Source organism: Drosophila melanogaster, chromosome 2L, assembly GCF_000001215.4.
Source record: "Drosophila melanogaster chromosome 2L".
NCBI classification, from domain to species: domain Eukaryota; kingdom Metazoa; phylum Arthropoda; class Insecta; order Diptera; family Drosophilidae; genus Drosophila; species Drosophila melanogaster.
In genome coordinates, this window is record NT_033779.5 from 13,495,976 (window position 1) to 13,518,965 (window position 22,990).

The 22,990-nt window shown below is 40.8% G+C and overlaps 3 protein-coding genes across 8 annotated transcripts in view; 2 read left to right on the top strand and 1 right to left on the bottom strand.

Annotated features, from left to right (window-relative positions):
* CG42784 (uncharacterized protein) overlaps window positions 1-4,452 on the top strand; it is an 84,997-nt gene extending 80,545 nt beyond the window's left edge. For 3 of the 4 annotated variants that reach the window (NM_001201869.3, NM_001316392.1, NM_001259092.2), the window contains 5 exons: window positions 616-723; window positions 1,264-1,462; window positions 1,527-1,705; window positions 1,766-1,925; window positions 1,984-4,452. In NM_001201869.3, coding sequence (NP_001188798.2) covers window positions 616-723; window positions 1,264-1,462; window positions 1,527-1,705; window positions 1,766-1,925; window positions 1,984-3,080 — 1,743 coding nt within the window. In that variant the 3' untranslated portion in view covers window positions 3,081-4,452. Of the gene's footprint in view, window positions 1-109; window positions 724-1,263; window positions 1,463-1,526; window positions 1,706-1,765; window positions 1,926-1,983 lie in introns of those variants that run through there. The other variant, NM_165045.2, reaches the window with a different exon arrangement.
* The window catches only part of CG46308 (uncharacterized protein), a 38,654-nt gene extending 34,202 nt beyond the window's left edge, over window positions 1-4,452 (top strand). The window contains exons 3-7 of the mRNA NM_001347786.1: window positions 616-723; window positions 1,264-1,462; window positions 1,527-1,705; window positions 1,766-1,925; window positions 1,984-4,452. The gene's annotated coding sequence lies outside the window, so the exon portion shown is untranslated. The remainder of the gene's footprint in view (window positions 1-615; window positions 724-1,263; window positions 1,463-1,526; window positions 1,706-1,765; window positions 1,926-1,983) is intronic.
* A 196-nt stretch (window positions 4,453-4,648) lies between these two features.
* Window positions 4,649-22,990, bottom strand: part of B4 — a 48,705-nt gene continuing 30,363 nt past the window's right edge. For 2 of the 3 annotated variants that reach the window (NM_057977.4, NM_165046.1), the window contains exons 4-7: window positions 16,985-17,498; window positions 13,492-13,817; window positions 12,646-13,129; window positions 6,681-10,708 (exon numbers count right to left, since the gene is read on the bottom strand). In NM_057977.4, coding sequence (NP_477325.2) covers window positions 8,529-10,708; window positions 12,646-13,129; window positions 13,492-13,817; window positions 16,985-17,318 — 3,324 coding nt within the window. In that variant the 5' untranslated portion in view covers window positions 17,319-17,498 and the 3' untranslated portion in view covers window positions 6,681-8,528. Of the gene's footprint in view, window positions 10,709-12,645; window positions 13,130-13,491; window positions 13,818-16,984; window positions 17,499-22,990 lie in introns of all 3 variants that reach the window. The other variant, NM_001273516.1, reaches the window with a different exon arrangement.

Below are 22,990 nucleotides of genomic sequence, written 5' to 3' on the forward strand. Positions count from 1 at the left end.
TGTTCCATATTTTCCATACCTAAGTCTTCCTTCCTCTCTACATATCTATGTTCTCCTTTTACTTGCTGTGTAACTGTTTTTAGTTACCATTTCCTAATTGTTAACTACTTTGCTCCAATGTGTGTTTAATCCTAACTAACCAAAAAAAAAAAAAGAAAAAGAAAACCAAAAAATGATATGAAATTGGCATCCAAATATATTTCCCATTGATGTTGTAATTGATGACAAGAAAGTTCTCTTGGCAACAAGTTTTAAATTTCGTATTTCGTTTGACAAACAAATTTGATTGCTTTTGCATTAGACGTTCCTCCTGTGATGAATTGTATTGTATGCTTTTGGAAATATGTATTCCTATATTCTAAAGATATGTGTACTTCCCCTTAACCACAAACGAGAGACGATCTCACACAGCCCAAAACTAATCACTGAACTGTATATATTTTCTATTCATCTGCCCCACAACCACCACCGCCAAAAAAATACCAATTCAATACCCAATCGCAACCACTGTGTGTGTTGTTGTCGTCGTCGTGCTATCCGTGCTATCGTTGTCACTCGGTCCTGGTTATGGTCACGATCACCTCACCTCTGTGGCCGGCCGATCTCCTCGAAAAGTGCGCCCAAGGACGTGCCGCCTGGTTGGAGCGGGGTCGACGCTGCAGCGTCCAGGATCAGCAACAGCAGCAGGCCACCTGCCACCGACGCTGGGTGAAGCGCAACCGAGTAAGTGCCATCACGAAGGACCGCCTACCACCGTGTACATACTACCCGTAATCGTAATAACGCCTCTAATTGTAATTCCCATACATATTTTTTATCAACCACTCCCCCTGCCCTCACATTTCTTTCATGCACAACTTTCTCAATGTTCAGCGCATTATCTGTTAGGTGAAGCAGGCTACAAATCTGAATAAGTCATCATCTTTATTGTCTAGATCAAACAAATTTACTTTGGTTTTCATTGGAACCCGATTGATGATAGGGTCATACCTTTAAAGGGCCCCTGAAAACTGCATAACCCCAGAAAGACTGACTTAAATATGTTTTTATATACTTATCCTTTAAATTCAACTTACTAGAACTTTAAACATAGAAAAAAGGTGATTAGTAATTATGTTAAACAAAAATTCAATTCAATTTGTTAGAACTTAATACTTGATAAGTAAAAACTTTACTTCTGTCTTACTTGAGTTGTGCTCTAATGAAAATACCCTTTTGCTATTTGCTTAATCATATACTGACAACGCTCATTTCCATTGACAGATCCAAGACGCCTCTTTGGGCGGCTCATCGGACGATGAGGATTTCCTGGGCGTTCTGCGGGGTCCTAGCACCTTTGCGAATGCCTTTCTCTACGTGGGCCTGGGCACGGTGGCACTGGGACTCGTCATCGCGTTCGTTGGCACCGGCGAGAAGGGCTTCAAAACCACGGAACTAAGACTTATAGGCCCCTCTCTCATAGGCAATAAAATAGCTAATGGCAAGTGTCAGTTGAACATGTGCTAAAAGAGTTCACTTCTCTGCAGGATTGGGCCTGATCTGTTGCATTTTACGCATCCTCTTCTGCATCTGTCCATCGCACTGCATTTCATCTAGCAAAAAGACGCGGAAGAAAAACGGCAACAAGATTGATGCAGATCACACGACATCGTTGCTCAGAAACGAGAGCAAAAGAGTATCTATAGCGAGAGGTCCTAGTTTTCAGGTTGTAAACATATCATTTTTTTTATTAAATTACTATGTTAATTAATTCCTTTCATTGTAGCCCAAATATCCCATAGCGCACAAACGCAGCCAGAGCAAAATGCTCAACGAGGGAATGGAGGCACTGCGTCAGATAGCCACCACATCCTTGTTCATGCAGAACGAGCAGAAGACGGCCATCAATCGCGTGGTGCCGATCATCAATGAGCCGGAAAGCGGTGGTATATAAACTACATATTGTATACAGTTCCAACCTCTTATGACTTCTGTTTCTGCTAGATGCTCCACTGGAGATGAAGAAGCTGCAGACGGCTCTGAATGCCTGCGAGATGAGTGACGATGAGCAGGATCAGGACCAGGATCAGCAGAAGCAGCAGCAGCAGCAGCAGCAGCAGATTGCCAAACGTACAACAGCCACAACTGCCGTTACGAGTAGTACCACCAAAGACCCAACATCAACAGCAGCCACATCGAGGATAACGAGAGCCACTACCCTGAGCACGGTTGACGAAAAGCCGGACAGCAAGCTGGTGCGTCAGCGGGTGGCACTGCAGCAGCAACGCCAACAGCAACAGCAGCAGCAGCAGCAGGATCAGCAACATGTACCGAAGTCGCAGTCATTGTCCTCCTCCTCCACGGTCAAAGATTCGCTGGAGGTGGTGGAGGAGACATCCCTGATAGATGCCAGCAACGAGACCACAACACCTGTTGCAACAACAGCCGCTTCATCAAGTGCTCCCATGCCCAGCAGTTGCAGTACGGGTGCGATACCTCGGCTTAATAGGCCGGGCATCTCGACGGGAGCCACGCCCAAAACGACGACCACGACGACGACGCCCACCATTACGGCACGGCTGCCCACGTCGCAGTCGCATCCGACGAGCTATGACCTGCCACCGGCCCTGCCGCACACCTATTCCGCAACGGCGACGGTACGCGGACCACTGGGCATGTCCATGAGCAGCTCCACTTCCGGCAAGGGAATGGGAACTGCCTTCACATTGCCGCCCACCACGACAGCGATTAGTCTGCTGCCGCTGCCGGCGCCTTCGACGGTGGCCACCGCCTCATCCACCAGCACAACGATAGCCAGTATTCCCGGCCAGGTGCTGGACACAAGCGGAGTAACGAGTCTGAGTCTGAGCCTAATGCGACCGGCCACCGCATCCGGTGTGGTACTGAGCGGATTGACCACCTCATCGTTCACCACCGGCACGGATCATCAAAAATCACATCCGTCATCCGCCGGTTCGGTGATGGGGCGTGGCAGTAGCCTACTCCTTTCGCCTCCCACAGCGGCAGCGGCGTCGTCGTCCTCGTCGTCGAGCAAATTCGAGCCAGAATTGGTGCTCAGTCCGGCTAACCTTGGCCAGTAGAATTAAATGGGATTTAGTTACGTTTTTAGTTAGCCACCAGGTCTATATATATGTATATGTCTAGGTTCTAGAAGCGCGTGTGCATGTGCAACAGGATGAGTGTCTGCGTGTGTGGTGAGCTGTGTGTGAGTGATGGTGAATGGTTAAGATCGACTAGAGTTTAGATACCTATGTACCCTAAAACTATCTTTTGAATGTGCCACAGGAACCACTAAGAGAAACGAATACACCCCTTAACTGAATCTCTACCAAGAAGTCATGTTCTGAAACATAAATCAAGTAAATTATATTTAAAACAAAAGCTACAATTAGGTACATCAATTGGCTAAACTTTAATCATCAATCAATAAGACTCTATAATTACCAATCAGAACATGTCGCTATTATTTCCATTCAACTCCGCAACTCGCTTTCAGTGTCTAATCGAGTATATTTCCCGAGGCTTAACTCCTCTATTCTTCGCAAGCCACTTGATTTCCCTGCCCATCTTTTGGATGTATCATCCAATCTATAGCTAACGAATATTTTCCCAACATTCTAGATCTGTGTGTCAGGCTTTAGGTGGCATATTATACGCCCGTGCTCAGCAAAATGTTGCCAACCTGCGCTGTTCGAAGCTATCCCAAATTGAAAACAAAAACTAAAAACATAGCCAGGGTATTATAAAGTTTGTATACCAAACATATCGTTAACTAAATACACAAACGAACAATTTAAAAAAGAAAACCAATTATAATATGAAACAAAGAAAGGTAAACTTGGAGCGTCGTCCTAATTAATAAAAACTAATATAAACAAACTAAAAACCCAATTAGATATGTACGAATAAAGTTTGGGGTATAAAACTAAATGGAAAGAAGCGCAAACATTAGTATCTGGTAAATGTGCGGGTGTTTTCAAAAAATACAAATAAACCCAAACAGTTTAAAAAGTATTATGCAATCGCTGGAGAGCTCTCCAAAACATACAAAATAAGAATTCTCAAATTCTGCGAAACTCTGTAAAGACTTTAATTCGATTCCAAAGCAAAACTGAAACTATTCCCGATATTTGTAATATCTTTCCGTTTCGACAGCACTTTTTGAAGCTATTGCTAAATTTCAAAGAATATAATTGCTTGCTGTTTCAACCCAAAGAAAAGTGAGCCGAGTAATAATTAAAACGAACATAAAACCGAATACAATAGAATCGAATGTGGCCGTTAAATTATAAAAGAAGCGAAAATAATTAAAGGTAACATCCCAGAAACTAAATGTGTAAAATGCATGTACAGCAAACAAAGCAGCAGCAAGATATAGAAAATAATAAACAAACTTTATGAATTAGTATGTATGTATACTATATGTGCAGAAATAAAAATGAAATATATAAGAAATCAGAGTATAAAATTGTTTATTTAATGAATTAGAAAATAAATTCAAATGGTCTTAAATTGAGGTATATGTGAACTACAATACTATTTTTTAATACATACTTAAATATTTTACGGCTAATGGTTCGAACGGTGTAGAAAACTCAACTTGACATGGTTTCTACATTTGACATTAGGTTTCCAAAATCAAAGCTAGATGTCGCTTTTGTGGTTCTTCGAACTGTAAAAGATGTTAGGAAGATTTTTCGATTTCTTTTCATTTTAATAGTTATTGTCTTGCCAAATTCGTTTATGGCGAAAACATTTTGGCCACAAGTTACTTTTATAGTAAATGTAACCGCCACAATCTTGGATAAAAGTAAATTCTTCTATAATTCCACGCAGTTAGTCAAATAGCAGGTGTGTAATAGCGATAGTACCCGCACCACGAAAGTAAAGTTCGAGTAAACAGTTTGAAAAGATATTTTAGTTTATTTCACTTGTATGGGCTTAAACATGTTTTCCAAAGGGAGTTTTGTGTGTTTGTTAGCAATTTCATTTTATCTAGGTAAATATAAGTACAACGTGAAATATAAATTTGTATGCTAGACTTGATTGGGTCTCCTCAGTTAGAGTTAATTTGTTGAAGTGAGCTTGCCCTTGCTGAGGTCACTAAGCTGCTGTTAAGCAGTGACATCGATTTGCTCTCACATACATACTTTATTTTCCATGGTCAGCGCTTAGAAAAAGATCTACTATAACAATTATTTCGTATCAGTTTTCCTTATAATTTTTTTTATTTATTTCATGTGTGTATTCGTGTACCCATTACCAAACAATTCATTAGAATTCAATTCGTTTCAATTTAGTTCTCATCTTATCAATTCAGTCATGCCAAGCTCCATAGCAGGGCTCTTCTAAAATATCGATCAGCGTTCAGTTCCAAAAATCATCATCATCATTTTTTTGTGAATACCTTTAGTTGGGTCTTTGTTTCATTGTTGGGGGGATCTAAAAGTGCTACAAGGTTATATTTTTCAAATTTTACGAATATATATTTTAAATAGTTGTTTATCTATATTTGCTGCTGTGTGGGCTCTACTACTGCTTGACATTGAGTTTCTAATTGATTAATCGTGTGTGAATTTCTAGGGATTAACATAGACACCAAAAACATGATTACTTAGTTCACATCGTTCGTTTCGCTTCTCCGTTTTCATAAACCATTAAATTCTTATTGAAATTTATATTGCTTCACTATAAGCTGCAATAAAGTATATCAAAGGCCTGTTCGGGCGGCATTCTGGGGGCTCGAGTTCCCTCCCCTTTCAGTGCAATCTTTCGTTTGTTCATCCATTTCATAAAAATTCCTGATAATGCTTGATTTCCACAACATGCACAAGTGCGTGTATGTATCCGTTTTAGTACTGACTATATTCTACTCTGTTTAAAATAAATATTACACGAGACACTCGTTATGTTATTGCCCCTTGATTAAAACATCTGAATTTCTAAAATGTAATTTTTGCATATCCGATAGATATTTTGTCTGTGCTGCTTCCAAAAAAAAAAAACGTTAAAACTCTAAATATAATTCACAATATTTTGTTTGTATAAATTATTATGCTGGCGGGTGGTTACTCGTTATGTTATTGCTATATCTTTATCAATTATCTGCAAGCACAGATGATATACATATGTATGTACCTATTTATAACACAAAGCTGATCTTGAAGAGGGCAAAAATAGATTGAGTGCGTTGTCAACGCTCACTTTCAACATTTTATCACCCTTGCGCTTCAGCGAAGCCTGTCTTACGTGTCTACCAACTATGAAATGCAAAGTAACCGCCACTGAGTACTCTTAGTACACTTAACGCATAATATGCCTGGGGCTGGGTTACGCCTCGTTTCTATTTATGTACAAAACATCGATATCCAGATAGCAAGTACCCTCGTTACTTAGCTACTATCACACACACTGACTGAACCTGTTGCTGTCGCATTGTTGCTTTGTCAGAGAGGTTTTACAACTAGTATCATAGCTATTTTGTGAGTATTGCTTCATTTTTATACAGGGTTTTTTCTTTTGGTAACACTAGGCTTTTCTTACACTATTTATTGAATCGTTTTCCACCTTGATATTTTGCCGTCTTTGAGGGAGATAAGAACTAAGCTTTCAGTCGAATCTGAAATAGGTTGTATTACTGATTGTGGTTGCAAATGAAATAAAATAAAAATTCATAACTTATGTTCTTGCTAAATATTTATTTATGTAGTACCCAATTGAAAGTGTATATATTGAAGGATCCTTCGGGCCATGCCGAAGTCATTCATTACACAAGTAAAAGTTTGGCATGTCTCCATTTCGAAACGGCTTCATATTTGTTTTCAAATTAAGACTAGAAACTGGACCTTAGTGTCTAAACTCTACTTTGAGACTGCACATCTATATGGCGCGATAAAGTCACTTAATAACTTAAATGTTAAATACGTGTGTTGTATGCAAAGTTATGTGAGGTCATCGAACGAAGCGGACAATTAGACAGATTCAAATATGGTTTGTGGACATGCTCGCACTTTGATGTAATCGATTCGTTTGATTAACGTTGAGTTGTTGGGTGTAAAACAAGTAAACCCAACAAAACCAAGTTAATGGGTTTCCAAAAAAGAACGACAAAATACGAGAGATCGTGTAAAAGTTTGGCATTTTGCCCTAAAAGTTTATGCTATTTTACAAATATACAATGTATGCATATATAGATGTATATCGCTTATGATTTGATTTGACTTGTTGATTGCCTACGAGCTAATAATACCTTAGGTTTGAACTAAGATTTCCATATCGTATGTACGTTAGTATATGTGTATAAGTATATATATATCTATATATAAGTTATGTATACAATTGTATAATATTGCAATTTCCAAATGTTCAGTTTCAATATGATGTATTTTTTTTTGTATGGGTTAGGGATCTGGCCGTTTAATGGATTGAAAGTCGTGGACCGGCGGCACCCATCTGTATGTTACAATACAAAATTGCTTGTCTTCTCTTGGTTAATAATAATATTACAATTTCTGCTGTCATTTCAAGGGGGTTTTTCGTCGTCCACAGCGACGTCTCATTTACAAATTTGATCCCTATACTAATACTACTTTCTACAAATATATGTATGTGTAATTATATGTTACGATCGAGATTTTTCATTACTTTCGTTTGGGTGTTTGTTGACCCAGATTCAAATTCTGTTTGAATTCACCATACATCATTCGCTTTGAGTTTTGTATTATTGCAAAATAAGATATTTTCTCTACTATTGTTGTTTTTTGTGCATCAGCGCCATATTGAATGATTAAATATAAGTTCTCACACCGCCTTTTCAAAGGGCAGACAGGGAAAAGTATTTTTCCTAAAATTGAGAGCTCCTCTCACTTATATGACAATGATCTTACATTGGTATTCTGCTGTAACCATTTCTTAAAATTGTAAGCAAGATAAAATATAAATTCATTTGATTTTGTGGCTGATTGCTCCAAAAGCCTATTCAAAACATTTTACCGATCTTAAGCAAGGCCTCGCAGCAAATAAATTGTGTCATTCAATTGTTCTCTGATTTAAAATTATTCTTATCTTTGTCTTGTACTCGAACATTCTCACATTACTAAGATTCTTTAAATATTTAAAGGAGACAAAATTTACAATGCGGTAAACGTTTGTTGTCCATTGCTTATCAATGTTAATATACATGTGCTATAAAATGAAACTGAGAAATACACAATAAAACCAAAACATAAATTAAATACTCTTTCTCTATTAAAATGTATGTTTATATTAAAGTAATCCAATGGCATGAAAATAAAGTCCTGTCAAAACAGTGGGTAATAAGTAGGGTAAGGTATGTTTTCAATGAGTTAATTAACAAATTAGTCTTCATTGGAGAATACTTCAATTTCTTTCGAGTACAAGACTATAAGATGGCCTTGGTAGGATCATGGGTAACATGAATTCCCTTTTGCTTGCCCTTTTGTCCATCGGCGTTTTTAAAACAGGCCTTTGGCGCCGGCCAACTTACGTCGCCGGAATCACATGAGTCATCATTTGAGCGTATTGTAAATGTTATCCTCTCCGGCCAATTCAACGGTGGTGATGTGGGCAGCGTGCCTCTCGCCCAGCGGTTCCTCGCCCAGGTACACAGTATGGTAGCTGATTGCGCTGCTCTTCACCGCCGCCGTAGCTCCATTCACCTCAATCCGACTGACCGACTGTGGTCCATTGACCGAATACTTGAGCGATGCATAATCTCCATCATCGTCGGGCACATGAGTGAACTGAGTGGCGCCCGAAAAGGTGTCCACTGTGTGCGAGGGACAGATTTCGGCGTATATATTCTCCTTGGTATAGTCCACAGCGGGAACTGGTCTACTGGCGGACTCCGATCGCAGGCAGTCCCCGCCGGAAATCACAAGCGAATCGCGCACACTGGAGTAGGGCAAGTCGTCTTCCACCAGCGATGCGGGCGATATCGCCAGTTGGTTGAGTCCTCCTCCCAACAGAGAAACTCCACCGGCTGCCCTTCTTCCAGTGACCGGTTCCTTGGTCAGCGCCTGTTGCTGCGCCTTTAGCAACATCAGATGTCGCTTCTCCTTTTCAGCCTCGTGAAGTTGCAACTTTTGCGGCAAGCTAAACAGAGGTAACTGGTGCAAACTGGACGATGACTTGCTATACTGCCTGGTCTTCACGTGAAACTCGTTGTACAGCTTCTCCGTGATGAAGGACTGTGGAGGTGGGGTCTGATTCTCCACATCTTCCAGCTCGGTACCTGCCTCACTGATGGCGTCATTGTGATTGTGGCTGGCCAGCAAATCAGGTCGTTGCTTGCATTGACCATTGAGAAGCTCAATATCCTGCAGGGACATGGACTTTTGCATCATTGTGTCCAGAGACCTCGGCTCCATGGTAGTCAGCATCGTTGTTTCGGTGTCGGACGCTGCTGTGCTGTTTAGGGAGATAGCATCTTGCTCTGGCTGTTCGGGATTCGAGCCAAAACGCTCCTGCAGAAGCTTAGACATATCCGTATAGCGCTCCATGCTCATTCGCTTGGCCTGCTCATCGAGATCTAAGTCAGATTGATGTTTCTCTATTTGTGGTTGCTGTTGCTGCGGATGATGCTTTCCGAACCACTTCTTCTTGGTAGACTGGAATACACGCATGCGCTCAGAGATGCGATTCAAACTGGATTCCGAGTGAGCTGCAGCAGAAGCTGCCGCTTCCTTGGCTTCCAGATTCTCCAGATCCGATTTGCTGAGGAAAATAATGGAATCCTCCTTTTCGTGCGCTGCTGCCATGGAGCTCTTCTCGCGTCTCAGGATCTTTGGAAAATGCAGTGGCTTCAAGATTCGTAGCCCCTCTCGATTCTTGCTTCCCGAACGTTCCGAGCGCTGAATTAACTCAATCTCCACGAGCTTCAGGAATGGATCGCAATTAAATTGACAAAACTTTAGCATATTCTGCACATTCGTGTTAGCGAGCATCCGTTGTTCGGAGTCAAATCCTAAATAACTTTTTACCAGCTGAATATCTCGACTGGGATAGAACTTCCTCAGCTGCAAGGGCGTCTGGGTATCGACGTCCTCAATGGAACAGCCAACAACCACATCCTCCTTGCTCACTTGACTAATACATAGCTGCTCGGGAATGTCGGGTCCGCCTGGACCGGAGATATAGCGCAGTGTTAGCGGTAACTGCTTGGCCGCCGTCACCAAAGCACTCAAACGATGCACGCACTCCGGATTCAGCTTGCGCTGCGCATCGCCCAGTTTCTGAAGCAGCTGAGGAATTCCCGGTTCAATCTCGTAGAACTTGCCCTTGGTGGACAGTGGGACGTACAACACCTGCCGGTTTTCATTAAGCAGCTGGGCATACCGGTTCTTTTCCTTCTCCCTTCCCATGTACCCACTGCCATGGGACCTGGTCGCATTGCCGTTGCCATGTTGCGACATATTGACCTGATCCTGTTTGCCATCCTCGAAGACGGCCAACAGACGGAATACCTGCCCGCCCCTTGCCGTCGTTTTCACGTACTGTGGTCGTCCCTTGTTTATGGGCAGGCATCCCTCGTGCGTTGGACTGCTCGTACTGTTGGGCGAGGATTCCGTAAACGCCGGCATGTTGTCCACTGAGACAAACTTGTAAACCCGTTCCCGAACCAGCTGTATCAGAGATCCGTATTGTGTGGCCGTGGGGAGACCCTTCTCGCTTAGCATCGAAAAGTAACCTGCGGGAAAAAGAAAAAATACAAATGTTAAAATTGTCCTTGTATCTTATGTTGTATGCGTATCTCTTCTATTAAAGTGGGTTCATCTAACCATTATACATTTCATAAATAAATTAATTACAATTGGGTCAAAATAAATGTTCACAGAAGCTTCGCCTTCTCAAGGTCATAAAAGCATTTAAAAAAAATAGCACAAATCAATAATTAAAAACTAATTTTGAAATCTCTTTGAACAAGACAGATATTTTGGTTCAGTCGCTGAACAAATCTGTTTACTGTCTAAAATCTGAAAACCATTTTTCCGACAGCTGACAGCTTCGAACAGAATATAGTACACAATTTGCAATCCAAAAATGAGTACAAAAAATAAAACAAATAACGTGACGTGCGACTGGGCATCTCTTAGTATTGAGATATATGTATTTAATTTTCTTAAAATAAAAGCATTTTTTGTCAATTAAATGCAAAACCGACAAGTTTGATTGGAGGGTTTGTAAAAAATAAAATTCGAATGTAAAAAGAGTTTCAGTTAGCGCAGGTGGATTTTACAGAAAAAAATGCAATGCAATTAAACATTACATGTATCGATGAGTCCATTAATCATTTCATTTGGTTCAATTCGCGCCACTGAGCTTAAATTATAATGATACAATAAAAAAAATTGATGATAAAGAGAGACTAATGCAATCAGCGTCGAGACCAATTGAATCAACACAAGAAAAATCCAATATGCTCGTGCAAATTGAATCACTCCAATTTGCCATCCATTTTTTCCGGACATTGCAAGCCTAATGAATAAAATGATAATACCCAGCGTCAGTAAGTCTATAAATGGGCAGATTGCATAATATTTGCACCCATTGGTTTACATTGCGCCTCGCCAAACGGCTGTGAAAAGTCACATGGCGTTGCGATTTGAAACAATGGCTGACCGCACAGTACGGCGAAGAAGCAGCAGTGGGTGGTTGGTTGGGTACTGCAGGTGGTATCGGTGGTGTCGGTGGTGCCGGTGGTGTTGCTGGTGTCGGTGGTGGGCCACCGAAGAAGTCACCGCTGCCAGACAGACTGGGCCAACAACCAAAACCACCGGCACTGGAACCCCGAATAGAGCTCATTGCATAACGCCTGATGAGCAATAGTTGCGATTACTTTCCATTGTTGAACTGTGACTGTGTCACGCAAAAAAAAAAAAAAACATCAAAGTGCTGGATACATATGTCTGTATGTTTAGGGAATTGTGTACTTAGTAACCTCGCACTGGGAGATCAGAGTTCGCTTGGCTGACTCACTAAGCGAGTTGAGTTGGTTACGAGTGGACCGTGTAATCAGGCAAAAGTAGTAAGTATCTAAATGCATTCGTCATGAGAACACTAAATTGTGCCTTCAAATGTTCCCGTCTGGATTATGTAAATGGGCATGCGACTACAATCAGCCGTGTTCGTGCCGAATCAGTCACAGGTTTTCCTCCCATTTTTTTTTTTTTTAATCATTCGGTTATGCCCTTAGCTACTGCCAATCGGCGCATCAATCGGTGGGTCATTGAAGTTAATTTACTGTGAGCGATAAATTAACTTCCCTCAATGGAATGACAACTTGTTTGAAGCCGCCCTCGTCGGGGCCAACGTGTAATTACAATTAGCCGCAGCACTTAAGTTCTAGCTGTTCTGTGAAAAATGTATCTTTCGCTTTTACAATTGTAATAATCAATAAATAGCAGGTAATTAGAACGCAAACGTACTATAAACCTGAGATAGCATACATGTAATAATATGACTACTTAACTATTGTAACAATCAATTTTAATAGTTAATAAACAATATGTTTGCTAATTGATTTTAGTTTATTACAGATACATACTGTTAAGCAATATGACAAATTGTTATTTATGATTTAAATAAACCCAGAACTCGATGCAATCATCCAATTCAGAAACTCACCCGGAAACTCCTGTGGAATGAGCAGAGTCTTCTTGCGCTGCGATGCCTGAGTCTTGGCGTTGTGTCCGTGGTAGATGTTGCGCTGTCGCACCAGCCTGTAGAGCAGAAAAAGCTCATCGTGGCCGGGTGGAGTGCCACCGTTGCTGCTGTGGCGACCGTTGTTGTTCTGGTGACCAGAACCAGAACCAGAACCCGAGCCCGAACTAAGACCAGGACCAGAGCCAGTTCCGTTTCCGGTGGCGCTGCCTCCGCTGGACGATGAATGGGTGCCGGTGTCAATGTTGCCACTGGAAATGTTTCCACCACCACTGCCACCAGAACCAAACGGATTCGCTCCCGTCGAGGAGCTGCTCGATGCCGCCGTGGAGGAGCCATGCGATGAGCTGGACTGCAGCGTTTCGTTTGAGCTCTTGCTCGCATGCAGAATGCGGACGACTCGTGGCAGGGAATTCCGCTCAAGGAACTCAATGGCTGTCAGCGCACCCTGTAAGATGCATTGTTTATTAGTTGAAGTTAGAGTTTATTTAAATAATTTCGAATGTGGTTAGGAAACTTACAAATCGACAACGAATAATTAACCAACATTTTTGCGCGATTAGAAAACTTATTGACGTCATGTACACGAGAAAATTTAATATAAAAAAATGTATATTCTATATTTTATTTTAATCCTAATCTACGTTAATCTGCTTTTATGATATATTGTATTTGTAGAACAAACTTTGGGGGATTTTAAAAACCCGTTTCTATCGTTATTCGAATTTTTTGCCATCAGATTATGTTACTATTTGAAATTGGTTTGACGTAGATTTGTGTATATATAGGTATAGTGTAATTCAATCTTACTTCGCTGCTGCCCTTGGAGGCCTTGCTGTCCCCGGTGGAGTAATCGCCGCTGCCATTGAGTGCGTCACAGTATCCAGAATGGGCACCTCCCAGCAATCCTGAGCCCGATCCCAGGCCGTAGGTGCTGTTGTTGGCACTGCCGCGCACGCGTCGTGCCCTCCGCTGGTTCAGCTCGATCTCGTTGCGGCGAGCTAGGCGGGCGTTCTCGAAATCGGCCACCGAGAACATATTCGAACTGGTGTCGTGGGAGTTGAAGCGCCGCAGTTTGGGCTTGCGCGCCCCAGCCGCCGAATGGTGGCCGTGATGGGCGCCAACGGCTGCTCCACCTGCAGTGGCAAGAGCAAAAGGTACGAAAAAAATTAAAATAAAGAATAAAGAAACGCAACGCAACGCGGAGGAGTCGTGAGTGAGTGAGGTAGCACATTGTGCATCGGTGAGGTAATCGCATAAATATAAATGCACATGTGAGTGTCTAATTGCCACCCCGTTGTCTGCAGTGGGAAAAACCCACACACCGTCGTATCAACTTCCACATCTACGAGTACAGTGGCAGAGCTTCGTCTATAATGAGTGTATATTCCCCAAGCGAATTTCAGTTGGCGTGACGCAACAACAAAAAAAAAATATAAAAAAAATAAGGCAAGTGGTTCAAAACTGTTGCTAAGCGCAGCTAATTTTCAGTCAACGGTCAACGAGACGATGACACACAGTGGGCAAATATCGCCCCAAAGCGTAACCGCAAAATTAACAAGAATTTTCGAAATAGACAGGAAGGAATGTCGAAAGATCTTGCACTGAATTTAAAGTGGGGAAAATCGAACTTTTATTGTTCAAGACGGCCATTTTTAGACCACAATAAATTTAATGCACTGAATAGCTGCACCTGTACACAACATTCTTGCCTGCTCGGCTTTGTTAAACATCGTTTCAAGGCTAAATATAAATGAAAATCTTTTAGCCAAAGTTTTGTATATGATTTGGAATCTACGAACTTCAAGTTCAACTGGCCAGAAAGGCAATCTATCTCTATCTAATAATAACATGCAAATACTAAAAACGTAGGTATACACAAAACTCAAACTGCTCTATTTGCACTCGATTCTATAATTCAAAGTTTACTAATCAGTGCTTATTTTTGCGTTTTAACAACGTTTACGCAAACAAATTTGTCACTAACAAGACTTTATTTGCAATACAAATATATTGACTATCAGCTAATTGATACTAAATTTTGCTATTGACGTTTGCCATGGGTCATTAAAAATACCTGCTTGGTTTATGAAATGCTTGAAAATTGCTTAAAAACTTGTGAAAACATTTTTGATTTATTTCCAAGCATAAAAATTCGTTATCAGGTCAATGATCTATGTGTAAGCTATTAATCAACGTATTTTATTATCGATTAGGTCACTTCGATTCGCATTTCCGGGTTATTGATTACTTGTTTAAAAAGTTTTGAGAACTTTTTGTTAGATTCGAATGCACTTGAGTTAATATCGAGGAAGAACTGCGGGGGTCTATGACTTGACAATTTTAAGGTCGAATTGTATTTTTGGTTGAAAGATCCAATCGGATCGGATATCGAGGCACTAATAAAAGAGTCAACAACTGGAGGCGATTAACGGCACACAAGTACGTAGACAACACATAAAGATAACACCTCCCTCATGGGCAACATATATTGTATTATATCGTTATCGGGCCGACATCCAAAAAAGCAATTGTCTGTCGCCCCAAACAATACCGCATGAAATCACTTAGCCATATTCGTTTTTTTCCCCGATTTTTTGTGTTGCTTTAGAAATATATAGGTATGTATGTAGTTGTGTAAATAAGCGAACTTCGAGCGTTGCAATTAAAAAGAGATATCGCGATTTTTGATTGCTCATTGTTCGAATGCGGCCCATGGTGCGATTTGGATCCGCTGATTGGTGGTCGACGGCGCATTACTCACTTTAATTGCGCACATTTGGCTTAATTTTTTGCCCCACACACAACACACATTTAATAAATGCAGGCGAGGGCAGAAATCACAGCATAACACCGGGAAGGGGCTAAAACGTTTTGTGAAATTGCTCTTATCTTTCGTGAAATATCAATTGCAGAGTAGACTTTCAGCCAGCGAGCGAGAGAGTAAGCCATATACATACATACATATATATATACATATAAATAGAGAGAGAAAGCGATAGAATGGATGAAGGGGGGTGGGTGTGAGATTGTCACGTTTCGTGTGAAATTATGCGAATCGACGCGCGCGCCTTTTGCGAAAAGAAATCCCCATACAGACAACACAACCACCAGTTAGACAAAAAAAAAACTACTTCTGGTAACGAAACTGTTGTACCCTTTCAATCCAATCTAAAAACCCTTCTTCTGATCTTACCCTTTCCGGAATTTACCGCAGATACACATACTTATCAACAATATGACTTAATCTACACATCTTAGTCTTTAATGGTCGAGATTTCTTTAGAACCATTCATATTTTTGAATGGGTAGACAAAAATAAGTCTTTCTAGGTCATCTTATCAACCATATATTTTAAAATTTAAGTGAGTAATGTTAATCACTTCATCTCTTTATTGTTCAGAGTGTTGATTGGTATTCCATCCAAACTAGCTGGCCATAAAAATAGCACATGTTTCGGTTTTCACTTTTAAACGTTCTGCTCGAATTCGATTTGCACAAAAATAAATATTTATACGATTTGGATTCGCTTATCCCAAAGACCAGTACAGTTGGCTATCAAATTAATTAATTTAGATGCAAATTCGATAATCAAGAACTTTAAATCATACTGCAATCTCTTTTGAACTTTTTTCGTATAACACCACCATTGAAATTGATTACAACTTCGTTAATATATTGCACAAATCCATTTTCAAATCATTAGTTTCACTTACTGAAGTTTACCTGTAGTTGTAAACTTGGATCTTTTATTACGTGCTGTAAAATCTTGTAACGGCGCACCTTTTACGGAAAATGACGTAGAAAATACACTCATTTTTAAATAATTGGGTGCTTGTTGTAAAAAATTAAATTCATTATTTTACAGCAGCAACCAATTGCTCGTAATTACCATACTGTATTGTGTGAAAATAGTTAGTGCCACTACTGTTTCAGTCTCATAAAGTTGTATTTATCAAACTTCCTAAAGGAATCAACGCAAAAACATTTTCATTTTCGAAATGGTGTAAATTAAGTCTTCAGTTTAATCATTTTTTGAGTGTATTAGGTCTTATCTTTTTAGTACATTCAATTCCCTTCGCAGGATTATTAAGTGTATATAAGGATGATCTGAATTACCATACCCTAAATGCAGAGCATTTACAAAATAAAAGCAAAGGCGACGTCATTGAGCAAACAATTACCCATTGCGCTCTCCCGCTCTCTCCTCTCTCTCTCTCACGCTCGCTTGAAGCGCGTGCCTTGTCAACCTTCCCCACCACCCCTCCTCCGCACCCACTTCCACTCTTCGCGCTAAGCTTACCGTTACATGCAGCTGCTGCTGCAGCTGCGACGCTGTTGCTGGGTGCGCCCGCTGCTGCTGCTGTTGCGACCCCGTTGCCGCCCACTGGGCCAGCGCCTGCTCCACCCACTGTGGAGCCAGGATTTGTAGTTGTAGCTGTTGTTGTTGTTGCGCCCTTTGTGGCTGATGCAGTGGGTGTTGTTGCTGCTGCCGCTGATGTTGTTGTTGCTGCTGCTGGTCCGCCGGGCATGTGCGGTCTACTGTTCATCAGCCAGTTGGCCAGGTGCCTCTGCCGCTCGAGCTCGATATTGGTGCGCTGCATTCCGAGTCCGGACAGCTTTAAGGTCTCGTTCATAATCGCAATCAATCAAACCGAAAAAAAAAAATGAATGCGCCACTGCAACGAGCGGACGCGTCGCCGCCGTCGAAACGAATGTATTCCAACTCGGTACGTCTCGCGATGCCGATTTTCAGCGACCAACTGAGCAGACTTGTCCGACTGCAGCGGCGCCCTCCTCGATCGTTGCTGCTGCTGCTGTAACGAGAGAGCCACAGAGAGAGAGGAAGAGAGAGAGAGAGAAAAGCGTGAGAGAAAAACAACGGAGAGCACAAAATGCGCGCACAGTGGGCAGCGTTTACATAAGTGGCGTCGCGGCCAGCGCAACTCGAATTCGCACAGTGGCCTCAATCTGACAGCTGCACACTCTCACAATTATCGGCAAAATAATATTTGCCGAGCTGCTCAATTTTGTTTGGCAAATATTTTTGCCTTATTATTAGACTACCTACTTATTTATTGAGTGTGGTTTGGGCATAGTAGAGTACCTTATATCGGGGAGTTGTGTCACCCCCAGTTTTAGTTTATGCATTTCTGAATCATCCGTATTTCAGAAGAATGAACATTACCGTGAACAATTTCTTATTTCACAAAAGGCTACTGGATGACAAATTAAAATAAGATATAGTGCTTCCTAGAAAGCTATTTTTCAAAGATATTCACTTTAATTGATTTGTATAAATTTACTTTAGTTTTAGTTTCACGAATTTTGTAGTTAATCTTTTCTATTCTAATATTTATGCGTTTAAGTTTCTTTTTATTGTTGCCCTAATCAAATGATCAACTAAATTAGCAGCTGTGCAAACCTTTTCGCAGAGTTCATATACCCCAAATCCAAGCGTAACAACAACAATTGCAAAATGTGTAAAAAGATGTTGAGCTTTAGCAAAAAAAAAAAATCTCCATCGTAATTGAGATGGTTGCTGTGTGCCTGTGTGTGTGAGATGGATGTGCGTGTGTTGTGCATAAATTAAAATTGCGATGACGATGACGACGTTATCAGAAACTTGGCTCTCTCGCTCCCTCGCTCGCTCACTCGCCCGTTCGTTCCTTGGCTTGTTCAATGTCGCCGCACCTTTTCGATTGTCGACCGCCCGCCGCCCACTTCGCCGCCCCCCAGCCACCACCCACTACTCGTGCAACAGCGTAGAAAGCAGAGCCAGTTCGTCTGGCGTTGGCAGCAAAAACAACAACCGCGCGTCATCTTCAAACGTTATGCGACAGCGTAATCGGTGCGATTGTTAGAAGAGCGAGCGAGATGGATAGCGGAGCGAAAGAGATGGGGCTAGCGAGGGAGGGTGCCGTCTTTAAACTCGCATGGGCACCCATAGATAATTTAATTTGGGGATGCGCAGAACGATTCAAAGTTAATCAGTTTATCAACAATCGATCACACTTTAATAAATTGCTATTAAGTGGTCAAATATAAATATTTGTATATAAAGATATTGCAGTTTATGCAATGTGTGGTAGCTAAATACATATGTATGTACATACATAGATCGGTATTGATTTTTACTGGGAATCAATCCGAAACCCCCACAAACCCCACCACTGTTTCCCCACTCGTAGCACTCATTGTTCAGCACGTTTTTTGGTATTTGTTGGTGTTTTGCTTTATTTGCTGCTTTGTTTTCCTTTCGTGGTGGCCTGGCTCTTTTTATGTACTTTCCCAGGAAAGAGTATCATAACTTTGTCATAATGTTGGCAAACCATTCGACCGGGGGAATTAAATGCCAGAAGGCATCAAGCCAAAAAACCTAAAAACAGTGTTGCAAACGTTTCAGCATGTGGCTATACACCGCAGACAATTTCACAATTGTCTCACTAAAAGGATGATATTCTATTCAGCTCAAGAGCTCCAGAGATTATGTTCTAAGCTTCCAAAGTGAGTGAGTCATAAAAACATACTTCATAAAAAAAGATGTTTTTAAAAAATCCCTCATTTTAACAAATTGAATACATATTTTTAGTAAAATGGAAAACTTGTTCAGTGTAATTTCGTAAGCATGACGAGGCATAACAAACGATCTACATACAATGTATGATTTTTCGGGGTTGCTATGCCAAGCTTTTCTATTGAAACTATCAAAATTGAGTTGAACGATCTGCAAAATTCTGTACATATGTTTGTAAGCACATATGTATGTACATATGTATGTATATATATACGTACAGTATAAAAGTACTTATAGTCGGAAGCAGATGTGCATATGCTATAAAATAAAATGTGTGTGGACTCTTTTGTATCCGGAGTGTTCATCATGTTTTTTCCCTCCTTTCGGAACACTTGTGTTTCAAAACACTTGGGAGAATAGTCTAAGCACCAGCTGTTACCTCTTAGTGATATATGCACATACATATGATTTATGATGTGTACAAATCTGTCGATTAAATTCTTAGAGATATAAGAGTATTCAGGCCTCGACTCGTTTAAGGCGTGGGCGATTTCTGAATCGGAATAACTGCATGTACATTATACTTTAGATTCAACCTTGAATGCATCTTATCGGCGACTTAAATAATATAATAATAATTGCCGTATAGAACTGATGTAATCGTGTGAATATAAGGAAATGGGTTGGTAATGAACTAATGCATAAAGATCAAAGAGCGGAATGCAACCACATGACCAACACAAAGACTTTCATGATAAGATAATAAGATGTTGCATAAATGTTATATTTTTTTTATCTATATATATATATAATACATTTAGATATGACGTAGATGTGGTTAATAGCACTGATCTAGTTTTAAGACCATTTAGATAACAAACTTTTAACTATGTTTAGTCATAGGAACTCATCCATATGATCGTCATTTAATACCTTCAGTTTAAATTCTCTGATTAGATATTGAACTAATATATTATAAGAGCATACGACTTTCGTTCAATTTGATTAATTTACTTCCCAGTCTTTTCTTCTGGCCGCCGTTCGTTGGCTTTTGTCAACTGGTTTGCGGGATCAACTAATAAAAAATAATCGCACGAAGTTCGCGTCTTTCTAGCCACCACCTCAGGTGTTTCCCCAAGGGGGGTGTTGGCCCATTGTCTGCCCACTTTTTGTATAATTCATTTCTATGCGTAGCTGTCGGCCTGTCAGCTGTCGTCGCACTTTTGATGAATCACAGACCTGCCTGCCTGCCTGCCCAGCACAACACAGCACACAGTGGACGGACCCAGCTAAAAATACGGGCGAACTGAAAATGCAAAATTCATGGCCGTTCTACGCTTTTCAGCCGCATGGAATGCGGTGAAGGCACTGCTCCTCATCGATACCAAATGAACAATCACCGGTTAGTTGGGTTTCGGTTAGCCTGCAGTTAGGAGACTGCAGACTTTTGGGGGCGATGGTGCAAAAAACGCCTCTGACCACGCCTCCACCGACTCCACTCGCCCCCTTCGTCATATATTTAAGATAGGCGACACCATCGGACTGTCGCTTAAACTAAAGCTTGGGTTAACATGGGTCAACACTTTGGGTTAACGTGGGTCAAACACTTTGCTCTACACATTCGTGTTTTCGGACAGGGTAAAAAATGAAAGAAATTAACAAGATCATTGAAAATGTATACAATTAGAACGTACTTGAAAATTAAATCAATTGAAATGAATCAACAATTAGGATTTTTCTTAAAATTTAATTTCGCTTTTACAATGTCAATAACAAATATATATGATTTATTTTTAAATTTTTGTTTTTGCGAACACACAATATAAAAGATTACACATAAAAGATTATTTTTTGAAATTACTTTAATGGAAGTCATGAATTTGCGACAAACTTTTTCCAACTGAGCATTAAATACCGGGGAAATTTACATTCTGTGCACGCAACTGCACAGCATGACAATAGTATATTTAAATGGTTGTTTTAGTTGATAAAGAGAATGCCAGATACATATTTCAACAACGTTTTCAACGTACATTCTAAGGCAACCAAGCTTTGTAGCTGAACTGATGAATGCGACCGAAAAGGTCGAATGGCCTAAAGCCGGCGTGCTTAAGACGTGGCTTAAATAGTCTTACTGTCTGCAGCTTCGACGACGGTCAGTCTTGGCCAGCAGCCGCAGTAACAAGGGTGCAATTCGGAGGTGGAAAAGTGGCTTCGACCACCTGACGACCAGACTCGATGTTGCCGCACTCATGTGCAACTAATCGACGTGTGCTGGTTTATTGGTTTCAGCTTGGTTCTCTGATGCTGATGCGGTGGCAATTACGCCGCTTCTGCATTTCGAATTTTGCATTTTCCATTGCATTTCGCATTTTGCATTCAATGATGTGGTCAGGGCTCAGCGATGAGGCTTTCAAAGTACATGGCCTAGCTTATGGCCTAGCTATAGCTATGCGGTTGCCCCAATGCACCGTTAGCCAAAGGAAGACGCGAGGCGGAGCACAGCATGTGGTCACCCGCTTTGCACTACACTCAATACACGAACTATATATATACAATGTGCTCTTAAGTTTGCATGTTTATGGTGTACTACGAGTATGTACCTACTAAACGACGAACAATTATTTATCAAACAAGTGGCAAAGAGAATAACGATGAGCGCGAATATCAAATGCAGCGGCAGGCGGGTTGGGGAAATGCATTTTCCAACTGAATTGATTATGATGCTGGGCACTACGGAGCTGACGATTTCGTTTACTTTGACCATAATAATGATTACAAATGAGAACGGTACTGGCTGGGAAGGAAGTGGAACAATGAAATGCAATTTGCAAAATGTGTATCAAAGAGGAACTGGCTCGAATGGTTGCAATTGCAAATGAGAGGAAGCCAAGTGTTGGTTAGGTCCATTTAAATATTATAGGTAGACAGACTACTCTTGAAGAACATAGTAAATTACTTATTCTACCAGTCAGTAAATTTAAGCTGCACTAAGTATTCTATATGTATGTATAATCATTGTACATACTTCCCTTTGTGCAGAGCTAACCGTATCATTATACCCTGATATCACTTATTTATAGACTTTAATAGAAAAGTAGTGCAAGTATGATATTATATTATCAAGCAAGCGAAGTTATGGCATTATGCACAAGAGAACATAGATTATTTTATCAGAACAGCAATTCCCTGCTTTCATCATCTTTAATAATAATTTTAAAAGTCATACTTATTCAAGTTCTTTAATTCACTTTGCATTTTAATTTGTATGCCTTTTCCGATCCTTTGTACAAATTTTCTTGCGTTCGTCGCTGTCAAGCTAAGTGAACAAAAATTCAGAATAGATGAAAATCGTTTAAGTAATGCGCAAATTTACAGCTTGGCTGAGCAGCTGACTGCCTCCTGAAATAAAAACAGGGCAAATTCTCAGCAGTAACTATTTTCATTTCGTCTTACCAATATTTTTTTCTTTGTTTTACCACTCCGTCGTCTTTTGTATTTTTCGGAGTTTTATGTTAATGCTTTATAGCTCTGGCCACGCCTCGCTTAAAGTTAAAGTTCGTTGCGGGGCTAAAGCCCCCCGAACTTTTATGCGTCTGCGGTGGGGCTAAGATGGGCGGGCGATGGTAGGCGGTACTTTGGTTGGGGGTAGGGGTGGCGCCACATCAGCAGCTGCTGTTGGCCCACAGTTAACAGTGCTAACTGTGTTGCCTGGCACTGCGATTTATTAACAGTTAGCCAAAAGTCCGGATAGCTATAGCTACCTACCTACTACTCAAATAACTTAGCTGC